This window comes from Mesoplodon densirostris, chromosome 8 (genome assembly GCF_025265405.1).
Source record: "Mesoplodon densirostris isolate mMesDen1 chromosome 8, mMesDen1 primary haplotype, whole genome shotgun sequence".
In the NCBI taxonomy this organism is placed as follows: domain Eukaryota; kingdom Metazoa; phylum Chordata; class Mammalia; order Artiodactyla; family Ziphiidae; genus Mesoplodon; species Mesoplodon densirostris.
Genome location: NC_082668.1, coordinates 77,728,259 through 77,751,941, shown reverse-complemented (window position 1 = coordinate 77,751,941; position 23,683 = coordinate 77,728,259). Strand labels below are relative to the sequence as shown.

Genomic DNA, 23,683 nt, shown 5'->3' with positions numbered 1-23,683 from the left:
TCACATCTTGTCCTGTATTCTGGATTCCCAGGTTTAAGTCCTTGTTTCACAGCTGTTTATATCTCTGCATTTCTAACTCAGGTGAACTCAGATGGCTAGGTTGGAACTGATTACAACCAACAGGAAAATGTCCATGATTCTTATTTATGGGTTTTCACTTCCAGCATGAAAAATATTTACCCCCCTGGAGTTGCAAGAACGATTCCCAAGGGAAGTAAGTGGCTCATAGCTGAAATGCTTTCAAGTTGTTTCTTCCTTCCTTGATTTTACTGAATAGACCCTTTAAATATCACCAGGAGTCTGAGGTTTTCAACTGTCATCAGGATACACCAGTGTTTTGTCCACTGGAGGGAAATAAAGAGGTTCAGTAACAGCCGTTGTTGCAACTACCCATCACTGACACTGACCCAAGCCGGGGTGGACCACTGCCACTGAGGGAACCTGTCATCCATGTGTGTTAGGGTCATGGGGGTGGGATGGGGTTGAAAGATTCTGCTCTTTTTTTAAAATTGAAGTACCCTTAATTTACAATGTTGTGTTAGTTTCTGGTGTACACCAAAGTGATTCAGTCATACATATACATAAATATTCTTTTTCATATTCTTTTCCATTACAGTTTATCACAGGACATTGAATATAGTTCCCTGTGCTATACAGTAGGACCTTGTTGTCTATTCATTCTCTATATAATTGTTTGCATCTGCTAATCCCAAACTCCCAATCCAACCCTCCCCCATCCTCACCCCTGCTTGGAAACCACAAGCCTCTTCTCTATGTCTGTGAGTCTCTTTCTGTTTCATAGATAACGAACATGTGGTATATATATATACAGTGGAATATGACATCACTTATATGTGGAATCTAAAATATGACATAACTTAAAGATTTTGCTCTTGAACATCAGTAGCATGAAAGCAGGAACTTCTAGTGTGGGTCAATCCTGAGGCATATAACTGTTTAGCACATGCAACCATAAATAAGAAGCCCTATCTGGGTAGTAATTTGTATCTGGTTTTGTCTTGATAACAGTTGGCAGAGTCCCTCTAATCAAAATATTTATCTTTGCTGTAGTTCTCAAAGTGTGGTCCCCAGACCAGCAGAACCAGCATCACCTGGAAACTTCTTAGAAATGCAGATTTTTCAGACCCCGCCTCACTACTTCTGGATCAGAATCTCAGGAGGCAGTCAAGCAATCTGCGCTTCAACAAGCCCTCCAGGTGATCCTGACATTAGCACAAATTAGGGACCCAAGGGGCCAGGTGGTGCTGCACTCAGACCAGACTGCTCATTAGAATCACCTGGGGAACTTTTAACAAAATACCAATGCTGGAGCCCCTGAACCAGATTGTGATGTAATTAGAGTGGTGTGGGGCGCTGGCATCAGAATTTTTTCTAAGTTCGAATAATTCCAATGATAGTCACAGTTGAGAACTGTCGCTTTAGAGCAATATAAGAAGGAGCTCTTTAATTTAGGACTTTGTGATAAATTCAAAAATAATTTATTAAAACAATTTTATGTATTTTACTAGGATGTTAATTTAAGCATGCTTATATAGAATAAACCACAAATAAGGTAAGATTTAAGAGGGGGGATCTTGTCTGGTTTTTATTTTTCACTATTGTTATCCTGAGCGCCTGGGGCAGTGCTTGGCACATAGTAAGTGCTCAAGTAACTCTGTTGACTAATTGAATTAATCAATTAAAGACTAGAGTTCCAATACGAACTTGCCTTTACACCGCACAAAGGAACCAGTAAGCACTCTGAGCTAGAAGAATAGTATCTTTTTCTGGGGCTGGCGTGAGTTCATCTCCTTGTGGTTCTGCGGGTTCTCTGTGAATCCTCTTTGTTCTTGTCCCATGCTGATCTGTACCAGGATGTCACTGCTTTGTATCAGGATTCACATTACATTTGCAGGAACTGGTCTCTGCTTATGCCCTTAGCCAGAACACCCACTGAGTCGATCACCCGGATTGTTAGAGGCGCGATACCGGCACTGGTTATGTTATCTCCCTTCTTTTCTCTGGGCTGGCTTCTCCACCTCCTCTCCCCCCGGCCTCCACCTTTGGACGGGTGCTGCCAGCTGGCCTGCCTATGTTTTGATCTGCGCACTCTTTCCTCTTGGAGTTCCCTAGAGCTCATGGAGGGGTTCTCTTTGCTTGGTGGACAAAACTTTCTGAGTGGGGTTTAAGCCAAAACTGGATTTCCCAGCAGGCAGAAACAGGTTCACCATGCTGCTGCCGCTCAAACCCCTGTGGCAGTAGCACCTCCAGCGTGTGCCTGTTAAAGATTCCTTGTTCAATGTTGAGTAAGCCACATCACCTAAAAATGAACTAGCAGATTTGTTTAGAAACTGCCTCTAATTCAATAGGGCAAATTACTTCCCTGAAACTTTTTTTTTTTTCTCCTTGCGGTACGCGGGCCTCTCACTGTTGTGGCCTCTCCCGCTGCGGAGCACAGGCTCCGAACGTACAGGCTCAGCACTATGGCTCACGGGCCCAGCCGCTCCGCAGCATGTGGGATCTTCCCAGACCGGGGCACGAACCCGTGTCCCCTGCATCGGCAGGCGGACCGCCAACCACTGTGCCACCAGGGAAGCCCCCCGAAACATTTTTGATGGGAGTTCCGTACTGGTTAGAGTAATCTAATTAAGATGTGTTGTTAATGCTGTTTTATTTACTGCTTAAGTTTAAAAAAAAAACAAACAAAAACTGTAGAACCTCCCACTATCAGCAATTATTCTGAAGTCTTTTTTCCCCTCTTGTTTGCTGTAGCTTCCTTTTAGACTGAAGTTACCTGTGTCTCCAGATAGGAGGGAGGTCAACATTTTGTACTTAATATTTTGCCCAGTTCTTACTGAAGTTTCACTAAAGCAAAGGGAGGCTGTGAAGTACATGGTGTTTCCAAACCATTTGCATTTGTATACTCATCTCTTAGAGTGCAATACACACATAAAAATTATCCAGAATTATACATAAATTCTCCATTTCTACATGAAAGCTTCTTGTCCCTTCAACTACACTCAGGTCCAGAGGCTTAAACAAAATCCTTTTCAGATTATTGTTAATGCTGTGCCTGATTCTGCAGCAGCTGTTGCTTTTGAACAATATGATGCTTCTCCTCCCCCAAGAGGAGTGGAGAAGGTCTCCTCTACCACACTCTCAACCTTCGTCAACTCAAGGAGCATAAAACAGATTGAGAGAAGAACCTAGGATTCCTGTTTGGGAATTCAGTGCAGAGCTTAAAGACTATTGAGTTTTGCCACTTCCTGACATTGACTTTCATAGCAACAGTTTAATTTGGAGAAAAGCTGCTACCTCAAATGGCTGAAGGTATTTATGTGGAAAATTTTCCAAATGATTGACTTTACTGTGTTGCTATTTTCTTTCTCCATGAATATGTGAGTATTTGGCTTTCTCCCAGGAGTTTTTCTGTATCACTTCTCTTTAGGCAAAGACATTTTTCTATCCAGACTGGAAAAAGAAAGATGTACCAAGAGCTTCCCCCTTTACAGTGAATTATTATTTGAGTTTAAACGATAACATCTCTAAGAATGAAGAATTTGAGTGTGTCTGTTTCCTGAAATCTTCCCTTGGCCAATCTTCATGGTAGTCAGAGTCATCTTGATCATCACTTTGGAGCCAGTGCAACTGTGATCAGCTTCCTCCAGCACTGCCCTGCCTCTCTCCTCCCCGTTGGCATCAGTCTTACTGAAGGGGTTGTCTCTGCTCCCTCTTACTTCCTTATCTCCCGCTAATTCTTCAGCCACCTCTCTAATGCCGAGGTCGCCAATGGCTCCCTGTTATTTAATCCAATGATTATCTTATATTATAACTGATTTGTAGCATGTGACATTGCCGTTCCCATCTTCCTTCGCTTCTTTGCCACCATTTCTCCTCATTCTCTTAGTTTCCTCCTCTTCTGCCCCTTTCTTAAAAGTTGCTTCCTTGGGTTGTAGCAGAGTGGGGAAATTAAACTGATAATATCCCCCACCTTTTGAAAAGAAATTAAACTTCTAAATAGATGAATAAATATATATGTCTAGAATTGAAACTCTGTGAGAGCCGGGTTTTTTTGTTTTAATCAGCATGGATCACCCACCCTAGAACGGTGCTTGGCACAGAGTGGGCACCCAGCCAACGAATGAATGAATGATATAAAATTCATAAATACTGAAAATATATATAGAAAAGAAGGAAAAAAAGTTGTTTCCTTGGGAACCAATGCAAGGCCTGCCTCTCTTCTTACTCTACAGTCTCTTCCTGGCTGGTGCCATCTGTCCCTCAGACTCAATCCCATGCCATTGATAAAGATCCCCATCCACTTCTCCAGCCCAGATCTTATGACGGCAGATCTATGTCTAAACTGAACCTAATTCCTTCTCTTCCTGGTTTCTCTAAGTCCCCAGTTTTAGTGAGGGATGCCATTGTTCATCATGCAAGACAGAAACGTTAACTTCCTCTCCCCTCTTCCCATAAAAAAACACTAACGATTCCTACTTATTCTATTTTCTACATAAATTTTAAATCCACGTCTTCTCCCTAACTCCTACCAGCACCACCCCCCCGCCCTAAGTCAGGAAACCACCAACTTGCATCTGGATAATTCTCTCTGGTCTTGCTTCCTTGTAATCCATCCTCCATATTATAGGAGAGAGCTTTCTGATCCCATTGCCCTGATCAAAGCCCTCATGCTTGCAAAGCCCCCATGCTTGCAAAGCCCCCGCAGTCTGGCCTCTCTTGCCTCCCCAGCCTCAGCTCTTGGCACTCCTCACCTTACATTTTTCATTTTTGGTCATTCCAAATATTTTTCAGTTCTTCAAAAGTACCATGCCATGCTCTCCCACCTTCTGGACCTTCATATTGCCATTTCTTTTTTTCTACCTAGAACATTCTTTCTATTCTCTCCCCATCTGGAGAATTCCTGCTCCCTTTTTAGATCTGAAATTCAGACCACTTCCTGTTGGATGCTCCCCTGAATGCCCCAAGTCTGGCAAAGGTACCTCCCCCATGACCTCTGCCCCATTGTCCCATCAGAGCAAGAGTCCCCCTGTGTCATAATTGCCTGGGTCTTTGTATTGGCATTATATGGTCACTTCTGTGAGGACAGGAGTGTGTCTCCTGTGTTGAAATCGTATCTCCAGTGCTTAGCACAGTGATTGATGCAGAGGTGCTCAAATTTTTGTTGAAGAAATGAGTGAGCCTCAAAGTAAAGCATGAGCCAGCTTTCTTTACCACACAGCCACAAATGCCTCACTCCGCAACCTCTTCCTCACTAGTCAAGCTCCTCCAAATAAAACAACTATTACTTTCCCACAAAGTAGCCAAAACTTTGCTGCAGACAAAGCAACCTATACATCCTGAGGAAGAGAAACTTTTCAAAAGTTCTGAGAATTAACATATGGTAATTGTCAAATCCCAGGTTGTCTTTTTTTTTTTTTTTTTTTTTTGCAGTACGCGGGCCTCTCACTGCCGTGGCCTCTCCCGTTGTGGAGTACAGGCTCCGGACGCGCAGGCTCAGCGGCCATGGCTCACGGGCCCAGCCGCTCAGCGGCATGTGGGATCTTCCCGGACCGGGGCACGAACCCATGTCCCCTGCATCGGCAGGCGGACTCTCAACCACTGCGCCACCAGGGAAGCCCCCCAGGTTGTCTTTTAATTGAACCTTCACAGTAGTTCCCTTAGCTTGTACTCAGTGCTTAAGCTGAGTAGAACCTCATTAGGGAGGTTGTCATGCCTTAGTGAAAATGGAGGGAAAGAGAAATAGAGCTTTCCATGACAGGGAGGCGGCAAAGAAGGGGAGCAATCTGGTCTGCAGATTCTTTAATCCACGTAGCTGACTGTACTGACTCCTGAAATGGGAGATGATGGCGGAGAACAGCCACAGCCATCAAGGGAGCCTAGTATCTTCCTTCCAAACCCCATTCTGGGTTTTGTCCTCAAAAAGCATCTGCTACCTGCTTTCCTTCTCTCCTTTCCCAGAGCACCTTCTTCAGTGCCAGCCTCAGGAGCAACCTGATTTTAAAGAGTTTTCCTCCCCAGGAGCAAATCATTGAGGGAACCATGTAACTACCAGGTTCAGCCCCCCAGTGCTTTTCTGGGCCTCTCTGTCACTGCTCATCAACTTGCTCTGTTCTAGCCACCGTGAACACTTTCCTACTCAGGGCTGTGATGAGGTGGGGCAAGTGAGGCCCCCGGGGGTACAAAACTGAAGAAGTCGCCCACTCTTGGATGCCAGCGCTGCACGTGCAGGAGCCTGAATGCGAGTGCCTCCCTGGACTCACCCCCATCCCGGCTCCTGCTCTGCCCTACCTCGGCCGCCGTGTCTCCTGGCCTCTGCAAATTCTAGTCCTCCAGACCCAGCTCAGATGCTGCCTCCTCTAAAGAGCTCTTGCTAAAACTCACCAGTCTCTCTCACAGCCCAGCAAGTGGTCATTGCACCTTCCTCTGAATTCTCAGTGGACCTTATTTATACCTCTCTGAAGACACTGTATACCTTGTTTAGCTCTTGGGCTTGTCTTTGTTTAAGAACAGTTGTTTTCTCAGTGTTCTTTCAATATCTAGCTCAGGGTTTGGCACACATAAGTCAGTGAGGTGAGTGGGGCTATCAGGAGGAGAAGATAGAAGGCATAGTGGTTAGTTGCATGGGGGCGAGAGGTGAGGAGTAGGCATGGGCCCTGGGGCCAGTCTGCTTGGGTTTGACCTCAGGGTCTGCCATTTACTGGGTGTGAGAGCTTGGACAATTTACGTCACTTGTCTATGCCTCCATTTCTTTATCTTTAAAATGGGATCAATAGTGATACCCTAACGTGGGATCAATAGTTGTACCCCAACATGTGAAGTCTAATTGAGCTAAAAGAGGTAAAGCCCTTAGCACAAGACTTGGTGCCTAGTGAACACCTCAGTAAATGTCAGGATTCAGAATAAAGGAGGGTCTAGCGAAGGGATATCCACGGAAAATGCAGGTGTGCACGCTAAGGGTAAAGCACATTTGTGATTGATGCCATAGAGGAAGTTAAATCTAAACCGTTAATGATGGAAGACAGAGGCAACAGCCACCTACTCCCTCGAGAACCCAGGTGCCTACTGTTTTCGAAAAGACAAATCTTATCTCTACAAAGAAGATGGTTAGGGAGGCTGCCTGAAAAGGCAGCCGAGGAGACCCAAATGAACCTGGGAGTATTAAAACAGATATTTAAATATGCCCTGTTTTAATATCTGCTGTTAAGGGGGATGGAAACAGAATGCTAAGGAAAAGTCATGTTTTTGCTGCCATCTACAGTCAATGTGCAGTTTTCAAAGTTTCTTACACACACACACACACACACACACACACATATATAGTTATGAGTAACAGTTTGGTTGAAAGTCTAGTAATTGAGATACTTTGGGCATATTATTCTAGTATTTTATTTACCAGTGTTTCTAAAATTATGTATATTTAATCAGTAATATAGCCTTTTTAACATCTCAAATTGTGTTAGAACTTACCAGAAGACGGCTGAAATAAGAGTGAGGCTGTCATCTGTCGGGTTGGATTAGCTGCAGCTGTGGCAGATGACAGTTCATACAAAGATTTTAATGAAGAAAGAGATAGATTGGATTTTACCCCATGTTTTCCTGCCCCATGACCTGCAGTTCTATGATTGTTATTAGAATTATTATAAATTGTATTTTATACAAGCATCCTTTATTGTTTTGATATGAGAAATCAACCAAAAGCAAGTAAAAACAGTATGACAGTGATGTCACTTATGAGATACCTTCTGTCCCTATGCGCCTATCCACGTAATCTCCATTATCATGATGTTTTCCTAACTTTCCTGTGCATTATTTTTCAAGGGTTAAATATAGACAAGAATTATTGGAAAAGCGTTTGATGGAGAAAAAAGAAGTGACCCTTCAAGAAGCACTTGAAAAAGCAGAGAGAGAGAAGCGAATAGAAGCCCTGAGGAAACAGGTGTTTTTAATTTGGAAAATTTCATGGGTGGTTTAAAAAAATGTTTCTAAGTGCTCTTAATAACATTATTACTAGGGCTTAGTTCATGACATCTGCTATAAGAAATGTAACTTTCCCAAATTGGGACACTGGTCTTCATTGCTGGGAGCAATTAGATTTATGTTGAACCATTTCCAGTTTCTTAGTGTATTAGAAGAATTTTATCAGCACCTTTAAAATAGCTCTCCCAAGATTTAAATGCATCCATATTACCTCTAGTTTATAAGCTGAATAGTATCCATGTACAGCAGTGAAACTCTGCATCTAGCCGAAGGATTTTACTCTCCTCGACAAAACGTGGTGGAGATTGAGCAAGATAATTCTCCCTAGGGTAGGAACCTCTGTTTGGAAACATCCCACAGTTAACAAACAGGTTAAAAACCACTTTTAAAAAATACTGTTTTTGTGGAGAAATAAAAATCTCCCATTGCTTTGGCTTGTAAAAGTAGGCAAAAGTCCGAAGGTAGTAGTCGGCAAGAGCAAGAATTTAAGACCTTGGGAAATGTGATAAAATAGTTTTACTTGGTAATTTTTCATAGTTTTTAACCTGAAAGTGATTAGCTCAACTCACAAGCTCTAAAGTCTTCATTGACACCATTTCCCAGCTGATAGGAAATGACCGTCTGGTTTCTCTTCTCTGTCAGTGAAGGCAGTATAGAATCTTGGGTAAGAACTTGGCCTCTGGTGTCCTTCAAAACTGGTACAACCTGGTTCACTACTTACTGGCAGAGGAAACTTAGGTCTTTTAACCTCCCTAAGCTTCATTTCTTCCTCTGAAAAATGGGAATCATAATAATAGTACCTACTTCACAAGTTTGTAGTAATGTGCATTCACATTTTTTGAATATTTAGTAAGTATAAAGCCCTCTTCTAAATGCTTTTAGGTTTTACCTCATTTAATCTCTACCACAACCCTATGATATGATGTAAGAATTATTATTATTCCTACTTCATAGAAAACTGAGGAGGCCCAGAGGTTCCCCAAAGTCACATAGCTGGTAAATGTCAAACTGGATTCAAACCAAGGAAGTCTAGTTAAATGAAATATTTAGTAAAGAGGAAGTGTAAATGCATACAACTATTATATCATCTTTTATAAAATAGATTATAGAAATACATTCCTGTACTTTGAATTTAAGTCCTGGTCATCTTAGATTCAACAAAATTTAAATTATTCAATCATTAGCAAATAATTATATACCATGGCCTTCGGGAGACAAAACTTAATGTCACTCTTACTGAACACATTCTTGTTCAAAATATAATTTTGATAACTACAGAGTCCATATGATTAGGATTCTTTCCATCTGTGAGCCCTTTGAAAGAGGAAATATCTGTGCCCGTTATCTGTAATCAGTGTTTAGAACTACAGTAAAAGACATTTTGGCTAGGAAACCTATCATAATTAAAGTATGTTCAACCCCAAGTTATGTCATTACAATTTCTAAATGGCATTGAAAATGCCATTTTCTTAATGCTAATTCTTGACTTTAGGAATTAACAGGCAGGTGTTATTAATGGTGCATATAATTTACAAAATTAGTGGCTTCTTTTCATTAGGATACAGGTTTGAACAATTTCAATTATCATAAAGGACAAGGGCATTTGGGTTGAAACGACTGCAGTTTTTCAGTGGAAGGGGAAACAATGGTTTTTAACAGTCCCTGGAAATCTAGTTGCCTGGTACAATGAAAACTCACCCATCTTGCTCAATAATGCCAACAACACACATGACTTTACCCATAAATGACATGCTCCAGATGCAGCTTAATCAGATTAAACTTTCTAGAAAACTTCATGTGGTTGTTACCATGGCCGTAGATTGCTAGTGGTTAAAAATTAACCACTTTTGTTTTCTACTTTTGGTTACTTTCAAGGTGGTTGAATATGTGGGTTTTCTATATAAAATTTCCCTTGACTTTGGATCAAAAAGAAATTTTTATCTAAATTTAATCATAACTGTAATTATGTAATCTTTAATAAAATTTCTTAACTTTAATGGACATTAACATTAATAATGTTGCCCAGAAGCATTTTGCTTGTATCTTGTTCCAAGTAGCCATGTTTTTTCTTCTTTTAGGTTGCTATTGTCGCTCAATTTGATCCTGTTAGAATGATGTCAGACACAATGGCATCAAAAGCGAGGATGGGTATTGGAATCGAAGAAGAATTTATTCTTCAAAAGCCACTCTTCACATTGAATACATACAATGAACAGCAGGTAATTATGGAAATTAGCACAATTGATGCAAAAGCCATGATGATAAGAATTGTAGAAGTGTGTGTTTTGGGTTACAAATTATTTTCAATATTTACATTTGAATACCATCCATATTAGCATAATTTTTATTTCCAAATGAGAGCACATAATTACTGAACAATTCTTAATATAAAATAGTTGATAGATGACCATAGAACAAAACACTGTATGTGAAAATGTTATCTGTCATTGAAAATTATTTTAATCTAAAAAATAATTTTATAAAATTTTAAAGTTGTGTTAATAATGTATTTTGTTTAAATATTTATCATATTCAGAATTTTTTAAATGCATAACATAAATCCTATTAAAGAAACAACTAATGATACTGATAAGACAAAGCAGAGGGAAGCTTTCTGAAATTAAAATGAACAGAAGATAATGTATAAGTGCTAATGATGAAACATTTGCTGTGGGAAAAGGTATTAAGAGGTTATTTAACTGTTTCTAGGAACTTCTGAATCATTTTAATCTGTTTCTATAGCTTGGAAAGAATTTTTTAAAGTTTTTTTAGATGGATGGATGGAAGAGAAGGAGCCAGGACATGTGAATGAATGGATATCACTGAAGTTAAGGGAGAATGTAGTTGTTAACTTTACAAATCTAAGAAAAGCTAAATGCTTATTTAATTATTTAAAAAGCAGGAAACTTCATCCATTCACTCAGTGACAAATCTAGTGTGCCTCTTTTATGTGCTGCATACTTTGCTAGGGAATAAAAAGATGAACAGATCACATATTAATTGGGCAAATATTTATGGAACATATACTGTATCTGGCACTGAGCCTGGTGCCAGGGCTGCATCCTGAGAAAGATAAATTTGTCCTGTGTGGAGGAAGTGAGCAGGGGAGTTGGGTTGGGAAGGAAAGTAGCATGCATGGGAATAACTCCACTAGGGTGAGATCGCCTCCGGCTAAGGGCTGCAGCGGCTTAGAGGAAGGGAATGAACGGGCAACCCTGAATGGGAAGGCGGAGAAATGGAAAAGGAAAAACTAAGCTCCATCTTAGTTGAGGAATCTTGGCAGCAGTGACAGAATTCATTCCAGATAATTTAAGTTAAAAAACAAACAACAGGGCTTCCCTGGTGGTGCAGTGGTTGAGAGTCCGCCTGCCGATGCAGGGGACACGGGTTCGTGCCCCGGTCCGGGAGGATCCTACATGCCGTGGAGCGGCTGGGCCCGTGAGCCGTGGCCGCTGAGCCTGCGTGTCCAGAGCCTGTGCTCCGCAACGGGAGAGGCCACAACAGTGAGAGGCCCGCGTACCTCAAAAAACAAACAAACAAAACAAACAAACAACAGCAAAGCTGGATTGGGAGGAGGGGTGGGTGTAGGGAGAGGGATTAATTAGAAAATGCACAGATATCTCCAGAAGCCAAAGCGGGGAGGGCAGTTGGGCTTACAAAGAATTGAAGTCAGAAGCTGAAAAGCTTTCAGGTACCTGGGCTGAGGAAATAAGTGCTTCACCAAGCAGAAGAGGGTGAAAAGAGGCCCTTACCGGTATGTGTTCAGTGTAAGGTACATGATAAAGGTGGGTGCTGGGGGATGAGACTGGAGACATAAATTCCAGTCAGACTGTGAAAAGTATAGTAGATCTTACTTGCTAAGACTTTTGACCTTTATCCTGTGAGCAGAGGTGAGACTCTGAAGCAGGTGAATTATATAATCAGCTTTATGTTATAGCAATGTGTCCTGAATGGAAAATTGGTGGAGGTGGAGTCAGGTCCTTTTAATATGGTGGAGCCCTCATAGAAGTGGCGTGGAGTGGGGGGAGGGTGGCCTGTCAGGGGCATGGATGGCTCTGGCTGAGAAGAGGAGGGGGGATAATGAATGAGGGTGATTCTAAACTAGGCAGTGAGTGATATTGAGAAGAGCCTGCATTTTGGATTGAAATCCACATCCACTATTTACTGGCTGTGTGAACTTGTGTAAGCTATTAACATCTTTATGTCTTGTTTACTTCATCTGTAAAACAATAATTTGTAAGGTTCTTGTGAGGATTAGTGTAATAAATGTCAATTGCCTAGAATATTGTCTGGCACCTAGTAGTAATTCAGTAAATTATAATCATTAGGTGGTGCTGTCATTAACCATATAAGAATTCAGAAGGAAAAGCAGACTTAGGGAGAGAGCATTTGTTTTGTTTATATCAGGTTTAGGTTGAAGATGTCTAATACACACTTACAAGAAACTGATGGGCTTCCTCTGGGTAGGAGAATTGGGGAAATGGAGGTCAGTATGTGAGGGAGATCTTCATTTCACTTGATACGTATTGAAAAAAACAGAATTATGAAAACATTTTAAAACTCACAGTTCTGGAGCTGGGGGGAAAAATGGTGAATCCTGGAGATAATGAGGACGTCAACAGCACACAGGTGGAGCATGAATCCTTCAAAGTGGATGAGAGTGACCAGGGAGACTCTTTTGGAGCAAAAGAGGAGAAACCTAGGACTAAGGCTCAAATACGTTGCTTTTCAGGCACAAATCTCAGGGTTATTCCTGACTTATATGCATCATTGTCCCCAGTCCCTGTATTGATCAGTTGCCAAGTTCTATTGATTCTTCCCTTCATAGTGTTTTGGACAGTTCTCTCTTCCTTGCTACCAGCCAATTTTAGGCATTTATTATTTCATGTCTAGACAATTGTAGTGGACTCTTAAGCACTCTCCCTGCCTCTGTCTCTTCTTTCTCTGCCACCTTAATTTATCCTGAACTTGTAGTCAGATGCATCTTCTTACACAACAGCAATGGTTATATTAGTTCCATGCTGAAAACAGAAACACAACCTCAGTAGCTGCCCAGACTCCTTGGCATAGCCTTCAACCCTTTAAAATTCAAGGCCCAGTCTTAGAAGTGTCCTTTTTCAGTGTTCCCCAATGGTACCAAGTACTCTACCCAGATTACCCCGATCCCAACTTAACCTATTTCGTCTCTGAGTTTGCATGTGCCTTTCTTTCTTGATCTCTCTTCCTCCCCCAGCCCCATTCCCAGCTTTATAGAAGAGTAAGTTGAACTTTAAAGTTAGCTCAAGTGGTCCTTCTTACCTGAGACCATCCTAGTCTCCTTGGCACCAGGAGATGTCTCTCTGTATTCTACTACTCTTGGAGCATCTGTCACATGTTGCCACGGACTGTAGTTATCTGTATACATTTTTTTTACCTCTGTTAGTGTAAGAGCTCCTTGAAGGAGGGGTTGCTTTCAACGGCTTATTATCCCATCCTCTAGGGGGACTTCAAGTTCATGTAAAATGTTTCATTAGCTGAAATCCATACGTGGCCACCTTCTTATCATTGCAAACAGTGTCTGTTGACATTAGTATTCATAGAAGGAGGAATAATGTCCAATCAGCTATAAATGAAAAGGGAAATTGAGCTACTCATATGTCTATACCCCTTAGAGTCAGATTGATGGAAGCATTTTCTAGTTCTGCTTGAAATAGAAATCTGGCCTTGGAAGAAAAGTTCTATTGATTTTGTTTTTCAAGTAGTGGCCATGTGTTTGAACTTAATTTACATATTTCCAAATGATGGAGAAATTAAAATGTCTGTTTAAAGACAGATGTACAAGGTTGTGGTTTAGGTTTATTTTAATCAATCGTTGTTTATATTTTATAATTTCAGCTAACAATAAATAACAAATCAATGATTGTACTGAAAGTAAGCTTTTATCCCATCTTTAATAATTTTAATGTTTTATTTTGACTAATCTAGTATACAATATTCTGTACATCTTATGTTGGAAACCACTGATATACTGGAAAGTGATAATGTCAAAAAGGTTTGGATATTTTCAGTAAGAATAAACAGAATATAGTCACTGTATACACAGAATTTACTGTCATTTAGTCATCTATCCAGTAAAAACAGATTACACGGCTTGGGGAAATACAGAACTAAATGATAAAATTTACTTCAATGAAATGCTATTTATTTAAATCATTTTATTCCTACAGATAATTTCTGACCCTAGACTTCGTTTTGAGTTAGCACTTCGAGAAGCTGGACTTCATAAAACATTTTATGCCAAGGAGATATTACCAAAAATCGGTCCCCAGAAACCTCCAAGAAAGGACACAGAGTCTACTGTATTCAAAATCTAGAGTTCATCCTCAAATCCTGTTATACATAAGTAAGATTTTTCTTTGAATACATTTATATGGATAACAATTAATACTACTTTCTAAAATTTTTTCAAATATCAGACATAGAAATCATAGCATCTGTTAAAAACAACTTTTTCTTTTATGATTCTTAGACTTTTATGGACTATTTCCAATATCTTTGTTATGTTTAATAGTACTAAATTCTCCAAAGAACTTAATTATGACACATATGGAACATATATTATCATTTAGTAAATTGAATTTTGGAGGTTGCATTATGCCATAAAAAGAGCTCAAAATAACCATTTGCAAGAACTACAGTTTATGTTGCTACTACCTACTAATGTTCATTTCTGCTTGTTATTTCAGAATTTGAGTTTTTTAATTATGGAAGTTTCATTATCATTAATACTTCTATTATTTCTCGATTATTATAAGAGGAGACTCAACCTTTCTCTAAATTTAGAAGCCAATTTGGTATACCATGTTTACTGCAAACCAATCATCCAAACAACTTCATTTTGCAAATTAGCCTGTAAGAATAAATTAGAAATTAGAAATAGCATTTCAAGCATAAGGATATCTGTTTTGGCTTGGAAAAATGTATTTGTATGGTTGTTTGGAAGGAATGTTTTAAAATTCAGAATGCTATCAAAATTTCCATGTTATCTATTAAATATCTAGATGACTTTATAGAAAGGAAGTGTTTCAAATAAAACTTAAGCATAATTTTTTACTATTTCTAAACAATCACACAGATACAAGTAGCTGGTGATACACAGCAGGAGGTAGTGTCACTATTTTGAGAACCATGGAGTTGATACTTGTGGTTATGATGAAAATATTAGTTGAGGTTTGGGCAGCAGCCTAGATGCTGGCTATGCCCAGACTCAGACCTTATTAATTTTCTTTGTTTTAAAAAATAGTATTAATAATAGTTACCATTCATTGAGCACAAACTGTGTGCTCAGTACCCTATATGTACTTTACATATAATGTCTTACTTGACCATCATAACAACCTTATGAGATTGTCATCTGCATTTTACAGATAAGGAAATAGATTCAGGAAGGTAAAATAATATGCCCTAGATCAGTTGTTTGTCAAACTGTGGGTCATTAAATCAATCTAGTGAGTCCTGACCAGTATTTTTTAAATGACACAAAATAAAAGAAATCTGAAATCCATGTGAGATTTGGGTTTCATCCCCTCTCAGGTCCACAAGAATTTCTCATGTTTGGTTACCCTCTTTCTCTCCTATGTCTTCAAGTTCTCCTTCAGCATACAAATACGCTCGAATAAATTCCACTTAAAAAATTGATTTCCATTAAGCCCACATTTTCCGCTAGCTACCAGGCTATTTCTCTGCTCCTCTTCTTAAGTGAACGTCTTGAAAATGTTGCCTCTAGATATTTGGTGTCTTCTCACTTTCTAGTTACGGTCACTCGTTCTGAGCCAGCTTTGCCCTCACCCTCCAATGACACTGCTCTTAGCAAGGGCACCAGTGAACTCCGTACTGACAAATTTGATGACCATTTTCAGTCTTCATCTTACTGACTTCATGGCAGCCTTTAAACTCTGTTGACAACCACCCCATCTTGGAACATGTTCTTCTCTTGGCTTCTGTGACACCAGTCTGCTTTACCTTCTGCTTCTTTAGTCACTCCTCAGTCTTCTTGGCTGATGCCTCCATCTCCATTGATCTCTAAGTGATGGAGAGTTCTGGGATTAGACCTTCTAGCTGTCTCTTTCTTTACTGTTGAATCACCTAAGGGAAGATCCTTAAACACTGTATTTTAGTTTTAGTTATAAAATTATGTCTGAGTGTCTTTTAATCTATAGGCCTCCCCCTCCATCCTTGTTTTTTCCCTTGAAATGTATTTGTTTGAAAAAACAAATATATTTACATGTAGAATTTCCTCTGTTGGATATTTTTGATGGTGTCCTCCTGGTGTAGTTTAATATGTTCCTCTGTCCTGTTCTTTGTGTGTGCTATAAATTGGTAGTTGAACTTAGAAGCTATATTAGAGTCAGGTTTTTTTTTTTTTCGAGACCACTTAATTTTACTGTTGTGTTCTGTCATCTGAGCATTTTTTTGAAATTTTAGCTATTACTAATTCTTAATGCCTAGAGCCATTAATTAATTATAGATTACATGCTAGAAATTCTGTAATTCAATCACTCCTTCCTTTATTAGTGGAAACCTTACATAAAGAAAAATTTCCTTCTTCTCTATTTGGTAGAGAAGATAAGAAATGTAAGCTAAGTGTTTGAGGCTTTTTTTTCCCATTAACTTATGAGGTTTGAAAATAATGAGTTGGCTTTCTAATATCATCCAAAGGTAATCAGTTTTGTTGTATCTTTATGAAGTCATAGATTTAAAGGAATTTGATGTTTCAATCTGTTGAAGTATTATCCTATTTCTGCTCAAATTATCTCCTCCCTGCCCAAAGGAAGTCTTTTCAGTTTGGCTCATGGGTTCTTTAAAGACAACTTAATAGACTTGATAACTTCCTTGCTATTCTAGTTATCTGTTGCTTTTTAACAAAACTTAGTGGTTCAAAGCTACGTTTTTGTTTTTTTTTTTCACTATCTTTCATGGTTTCGTGGGTTGACTGGACTTTGCTGTATGGTTCTTGCTTGGAATTTGTATTAACTTTATATCACTGTTGTAACAAATTACCACAAACTTAGTGGTTTGAACAATACAAATTTATTATTGTTCTGAAAGTTGGAAGTCTGATTTGGGTCTCACTGGGCTAAAATCAAGATGTCAACGGGGCTGCATTCCCATCTGGAGACTCTAGTGGAAAATCTGTTTCTTTGCCTTTTCCAGCTCCTAGAGGCTGCTCACATTCCTCAGCGAAAATGTTAGAATTAGAATATATTACTCATTTACATTATCTCACATTTTATGCACAACAAACAGTCTTAGAATAAAATACCAGTATGATAAAAACAACAATAAAAAATTCTATGCACTTTCTATTCTTTTTCCTTTTGTTATAGTTGTACTTTATATTGTCAAAGCTTATGTAAATATTATATTCTCTCTCTTTTAACTCTAATTTAATCTTAGTTCTATAAGTAAATATGTATTTACTGATCGCCACCAATCTTTATATCAGTGTCTTTCTTCTCATTTTGGTTGTCTGTTTTCTAGAAAAATCTTCAGAAATTACTCATGGAAACAATATTTTCTGAATTCTTGAATGTTGATAACAGTTTGTCAGAGGTCTTTATAGTTGAAAGTCCGTTTTGCCTGAGTATCAGATACTTTATTTATATTTACTTTCCTTAGCATAAAATGTCAAAAGGCTGGTTATAATCCGATTTTAATTTCCCTGATGATCACTTGATCTTTTGCCCGATTGTACCAAGGATATATATTTTTTTCTAATCATACAGTAGTTTGTTTTATGGACTTGATCTTGATGTTGGCCATTCTGGGTCAGTATACCCAGTCATGGTATTCCCTTTCACAATATAAATTTAATTTCATTTCAGGATATTTTTAAAATTATAATTATTAGTATTATGTTCCCTTTTAATTTTCTCCCCAAGGACCTCTGTTATAGTATTATGCTATGTTGAGTCTTCTTTACTTGTAGTCTTTATTTGTCACTTTCTCTTGAATCCCTTTGATCTCTTTATTTTTCCCAGGTTTTGAAAATCTTTTTGTATAGAATTTCATTCCTTTTTAAGGCTGAATAATATTCCACTGTGTTTACATACCACTTTTTAAATTTTTTAATTTAATTTTATTTTTAAAATCATTTATTTATTTATTTTATTTTTGGCTGCATTGGGCCTTCATTGCTGTGCCCGGGCTTTCTCTAGTTGTGGCGAGTGGGGGCTACTCTTCGTTGTGGTGCATTTGCTTCTCATTGCAGTGGCTTCTCTTGTTGCAGAGCATGGGCTCTAGGCATGTGGGCTTCAGTAGTTGTGGCTTGTGGGCTCAGTAGTTGTGGCTTGCGGGCTCTAGAGCACAGGCTCAGTAGTTGTGGTGCATGAGCCTAGCTGCTCTGCAGCATGTGGGATCCTCCTGGACCAGGGCTCGAACCTGTGTCCCCTGCATTGGCAGGCAGACTCTTAACCACTGCGCCACCAGGGAAGCCCCTATATACCACTTTTTTTAAACCACATTTTGTTCATGTCTCAGTGAACATTTGGTATGTTTCTACCTTTTGACTATCATGAATAAGGCTTCTATGAACATTGGTGCACAAATATTTGTTCACACCCCTGCCAACAATTCTTTTGAGTATATACCCAGAAGTATAACCACTGGGTGATATGGTAATTCTATGTTTAATTTCTTGAGGAGTGGTCAAATTGTTTTCCACAGCAGCTGTTTCTCTTTACATTCCCAACAGTGATGCACAAGGGTTCCAATACCTCCACATCCTCTACAGCTCTCTAGCACTTATTTCATTTTTTATTTGTTTTTAACAGCCATCTTAATAGATATGAATTGGTATCTCATTGTGGTTTAGATTCCCATTTACTTAATGATAGTGATGTTGAGCTTTTTTTTTTTTATGCGCTTATTGGCCATTTGTGTGTCTTATTTGGAGAAATGTCCATTCAAATCCTTTGGCCTTTTTTGTTGTTGTTGTTCCTTCTAGTTAACCTCATTTCTGAAATGTTTTTCTTTTGTTTATAATTTTCTCCTGAGAATATATCACCTAATTTCTGAGTTTTCCTAATTCTGATTAATATTCTTTCATATCTTGTATCATTTTCATATTTTGTTAATTTTTAGATTATAATTTTAATCTATTTCTGATGTTTTTCTGGTGTTCATTCCTTATCTGTAGGGATGTTATTCTGCTTCTTAATCTGTTTCTTCCTGTTAATGTCCAGATCTGAACTTTTTCTTCACTCATTTATACTTGAAATCAGGTTTTTCTTAACTTTCAGAAGTGGTTGTGACTAAGATAGTTCTTCTAACTTCACAGTTCTAGAGTTTTTTCTTTTGTTGTATTTCTGCAATGTTCAAAAAAATTGGCAGCTTATTTTCTGGAGATACGTCTTCCCTTACTTTTATCTGGACCTGCTATTTCCTTTGACTCTTTTGTTCCTGTGCTGCTCAATTTGGATTCTCTTTGCAGAAGTTTTCTCATTATTCTGAGGCTTTGTCCTATAAGTAAGTTTTGACTTGTTAGTCTGGGAATTCATGGGGCCCAGATTTCTCTGGCTCCTTCAGACTTTACTGCAAACTCCTGTACTCATTTATTATTAGGGAGTGCAAAACTCTCAGTTTCAACTGAAGTTTCCAGTAAATACTTCTTGGCTCTTTTAGGTTTCTCAAGTCCATCTGATACCCTTGATTTCTTCTGTCCTGCAAAGATGGTACATTCAAGTCTTATAACTCTCAGTGGTTTACTCCTTACCCATTCATATTTTGCAGTGTATGGCAATACCTTGTCACCTGCTATTGAAGATTATCCCCATGGTTTTTGGCATTGTTGTCCTATTTATTTTTGTTTCTTTTTATAGGATAATTGGAAGAGATTCAAAAACTGTGCCACCTCTGCTGGTATCTTCCCAGAATCCCTTCAAACTGAACTCTTGATCCTTTCTTGCACTAAACATGTTCCTCCCTCTAGCCCACCCCATCAAAGTAATGGTACCACCATCCACCACATTATGCAAACCTGAAATCTGGTTGTCATTCATCATGCTATGCACCCCCTCTCACTTGTAATACCTAATCTGTCAAGACTTATTGCCTTTCTAGTTCCAACTCTGGAACCATAGTGCCCATGTTTGATATTTGCCATGATTTTTGGCTTCCTTGCCACACCATTCTCACAGTTGGGGAATACCCCACATTTTGCATTCATCTTCCAGAGTAGAAGCTAGATACTCAGTTTTCCCAGCCTCTCATGTTATATTATTTGGCAATGAAATGCACCCATTTGGTACTTCATTGCTAAAAGAGCTATGTGAGAAAGCAAGAATCTACTTTCTAGTGGTAATGGAAGCTTTCAGCTTGGGGTCTAATAGTTGCATGGCTTTTCTTTATTTATTTTAACTACAGGCATACCTCATTTTATTGTGTTTTGCTTTATAGTGCTTCACAGATATTGTGTTTTTTACAAGTTGCAGGTTTGTGGCAACCCTGCGCTGGGCGCGATTTTTACAACATTTGCTTACTTCGTGTCTCTGTTTCACATCTTGATAATCCTCGTAATATTTCAAAATTTTTTTATTATTATATTTGTTATGGTGATCTGTGTTCAGTGATCTTTGATATTACTGTTGTAATTGTGTTGGCACCATGCTCATATAATACGACAAACTTAATTGATAAACATTGTGTGTGTTCTGACTGCTCCACCGACTTGCTGTTTCCCATCTGTCTTCCTCTCCTTGGGCATCCCTATTCCAGGTGACACAACAATATTGAAATTAGGCCAGTTAATAACCCTTAGCCTCTAAATGTTCAAGTGAAAGAAGAGTCGCATATCTCTCACTTTAAATTAAAAGCTAGAAGTGATCAAGCTTAGTGAGGAAGGCATGTCAGAAAGCCAAGATGGCTGAAACCTAGGCCCCTTGTGCCAAACAGTTAGCCAAGTTGTGCCACATGATTCTGCATATTCAAAATGGAGACACAGCATGATCTGAGGGTGGCATTTTCCAGCACTCTAACATCAAAAGAGCATTCATTGGACATCTGAGCAGGCCCAGTTTTAGGGTCATAGTTCCATCTAGTCCCCAGCCAGCTCACACTGGGCAGGAGCTGACTTCAAGTTCCTATAAAACAACTGGGCTGTATGAAGCTAGGAAGGTATGCAGCTTAAGCGAGGAAAAGAGAAAGAAAGAAAAAAATACTAAAGTGAACTCAATCAATGAAGACAGTTTAAAAGCAAAGGGGTTTTAACAAGGTGATCCCTTATCTGTTCTTCTGTAAGACAAGTTCAAGAATTTCTATAGTTATCAGCTTCTGTTAATTCTATGGGGCACAGTTTCAGTGGCTACACTAAATAAGAGATGATTTTCAGTGTAGGTGAAACAGCCTTCTATTAGAAGAATATGCCTTCTAAGACTTTCATAGCTAGAGAGGACAAGTCAATACCTGGCTGACTCTCATTAGGGGCTAATGCTGCTGGTGACTTTAAGTTGAAGCCAGTGCTCATTTACCATTTTGAAAATTCTAGGACCCTTGGGTTATGCTCAGTCTACTCTGTCTGTACTCTATAAATGGAACAACAAAGCCTGGACAACAGCACACCTGTTTACAACATGGTTTACTGAATATTGAAGCCCACTCGTGAGACTTACTGCTCAGAAAAAAAATGATTCCTTTCAAAATATTTCCGCTCATTGACAATGTCCCTGGGCACTTAAGAACTCTGATGCAGATGTACAATGAGATTCATGTTGTTTTCATGCCTGCTAACACAACATCCATTTTGCAACTCATGGATTTTGTAAGGCTATAGCTGCCATAGATAGTGATTCCTCTGATGGATCTGGACAAAGTAAATTGAAAATCTTCTGGAAAGGATTCACCATTCTAGATGCCATGAAGAACATTTGTGATTCATGGGAAGGAGTAGGAGTAGGAGTTTGGAAGAAGTTGATTCCAACCTACATCGATGACTTTGAGGGGTTTAAGACTTCAGTGGAGTAAGTAACTGCAGATGTGGTGGAAATTTCAAGAAGACTAGAATTAGAAGTGGTACCTGAAGATGTATCTGAATTGCTGATAAAACTAACAGATGGAGAGTTGCTTGTTATGGATGAGCAAAGAAAGGGGTTTCTTGAGACTGAATCTACTACTGGTAAAGATGCTATGAAGATTGTTGAAATGACGACAAAGGATTTAGAATATTACATAAACTTAGTTAATGAAGCAGCAGCAGGGTTTGATCAGGTTGACTCCCACTTTGAAAGAAGTTGTACTGTGAGTAAAATGCTATCAAACATCATTGCAGGCTACAGAGAAATCCTTTGTGAAAGGAAGAGTTCAGTGATATAGCAAACATCATTGTTGTCCTATTTTAAGAAATTGCCACAGTCATCCCAACCTTCAGCAGCCACAACCCTGCTCAGTCATCAGCCATCAACATTGAGGCAAGACCCTCCACCGCAAAAAGATTACAACTCGCTGAAGGCTCAGATGATGGTTAGCATGTTTTAGCAATGAAGTATTTTATAATTAAGGTACAAACATGTTTGAACATAATGCTCGCACACATAATAGACTACTACAGTATAGTGTAAACATAACTTTTATGTACACTGGGAAACCAAGAATTTTGTGTGACTTGCTTTATTGCAATAGGTGCTTTATTGCAGTGGTCTGGAACCAAGCCCGCAATATCTCCGAGGTATGCCTGCATGTCGTATTTTTTCCAGCTAGCTCTGCCAGCGTGTCATCATCATCATCATCATCTCCTCCTCTTCTCCCTCCTCCTCCTTCTTTTTAAAATTGAGGTATAATTGACATATAACATTAAATTAATTTCAGGTGTACAACATGTTTTAATATTTGTATATATTATGAAATGATAACCGCAATAAGTCGAGTCAACATCTATTACCATACTTTTAGTATCTCGCTCTCAGGATAGGTGATGCAAGCAAAGGTGCATGGGACTAGCAGAGCTGCAGTGGGTCTTCAGGGAAGCAGTCTCCTAGTGAGGGTTGAGCATCTTCTCTGGCCGTCCCAGAAATTCTAGGAACTACCTAACGCCCTTTAATAAATGGCTTTCCTATTTCAACTAGCTTAAGTGGGTTTTGCTGTTTGCTACTATGGATGCACTGATACACTGTTCTTTTTTCAGTTCCTCTAATGTACCAACCACAAAATTTCCTCTTTTTTCAGTCTCATGCCCTCTGTAGATAATCCCTCCATCTCAGTAGTCTGTCCTCCCAATTATCATTTTCTCTGTCTCCAAAAAGTAGGATAAAAACAACATTTACATGGTGTTTTTGGGGTTTTTTTTGAATGTCACATTAGTTGCTGACTGCTATTTTCCACAGCATTGTTTTCTACTCTATGAAAGGGCCTACTGAAAATTACTTTCTTCTTAAAAAGTTTAGCCCATTTTCCCATACCTAAAGTCCTATGTAGTATTTTTATTTTTAAAAATCATGAAGAGGGTGAGGCTTCCTACATCTGGCATATATTTAGTTATTCTTTATGGGGACTGCATTTTCTTGGGTTTTATTTTGCCCCCATTAACACAGTTTCATCATCTCCTTAGTTATGCTAGATTTTAACTGTAGGACACAGAGGTAAAATATTGTCATTCTGAAGGTAAAAGACATTTTTAAGGAAACCTGGGAAAATTGGAGACCTCTTAAGACCAAGA

At 39.0% G+C, this 23,683-nt stretch overlaps 1 protein-coding gene across 1 annotated transcript in view; it reads left to right on the top strand.

Moving 5' to 3' along the window:
- Positions 1 to 14,372, top strand: part of CCDC148 (coiled-coil domain containing 148) — a 286,814-nt gene extending 272,442 nt beyond the window's left edge. The window contains exons 13-15 of the mRNA XM_060106596.1: positions 7,840 to 7,957; positions 10,077 to 10,217; positions 14,205 to 14,372. Of these exons, the coding sequence (XP_059962579.1) occupies positions 7,840 to 7,957; positions 10,077 to 10,217; positions 14,205 to 14,351 (406 nt within the window). The 3' untranslated portion in view covers positions 14,352 to 14,372. The remainder of the gene's footprint in view (positions 1 to 7,839; positions 7,958 to 10,076; positions 10,218 to 14,204) is intronic.
- The last annotated feature ends 9,311 nt before the right edge of the window (positions 14,373 to 23,683 follow it).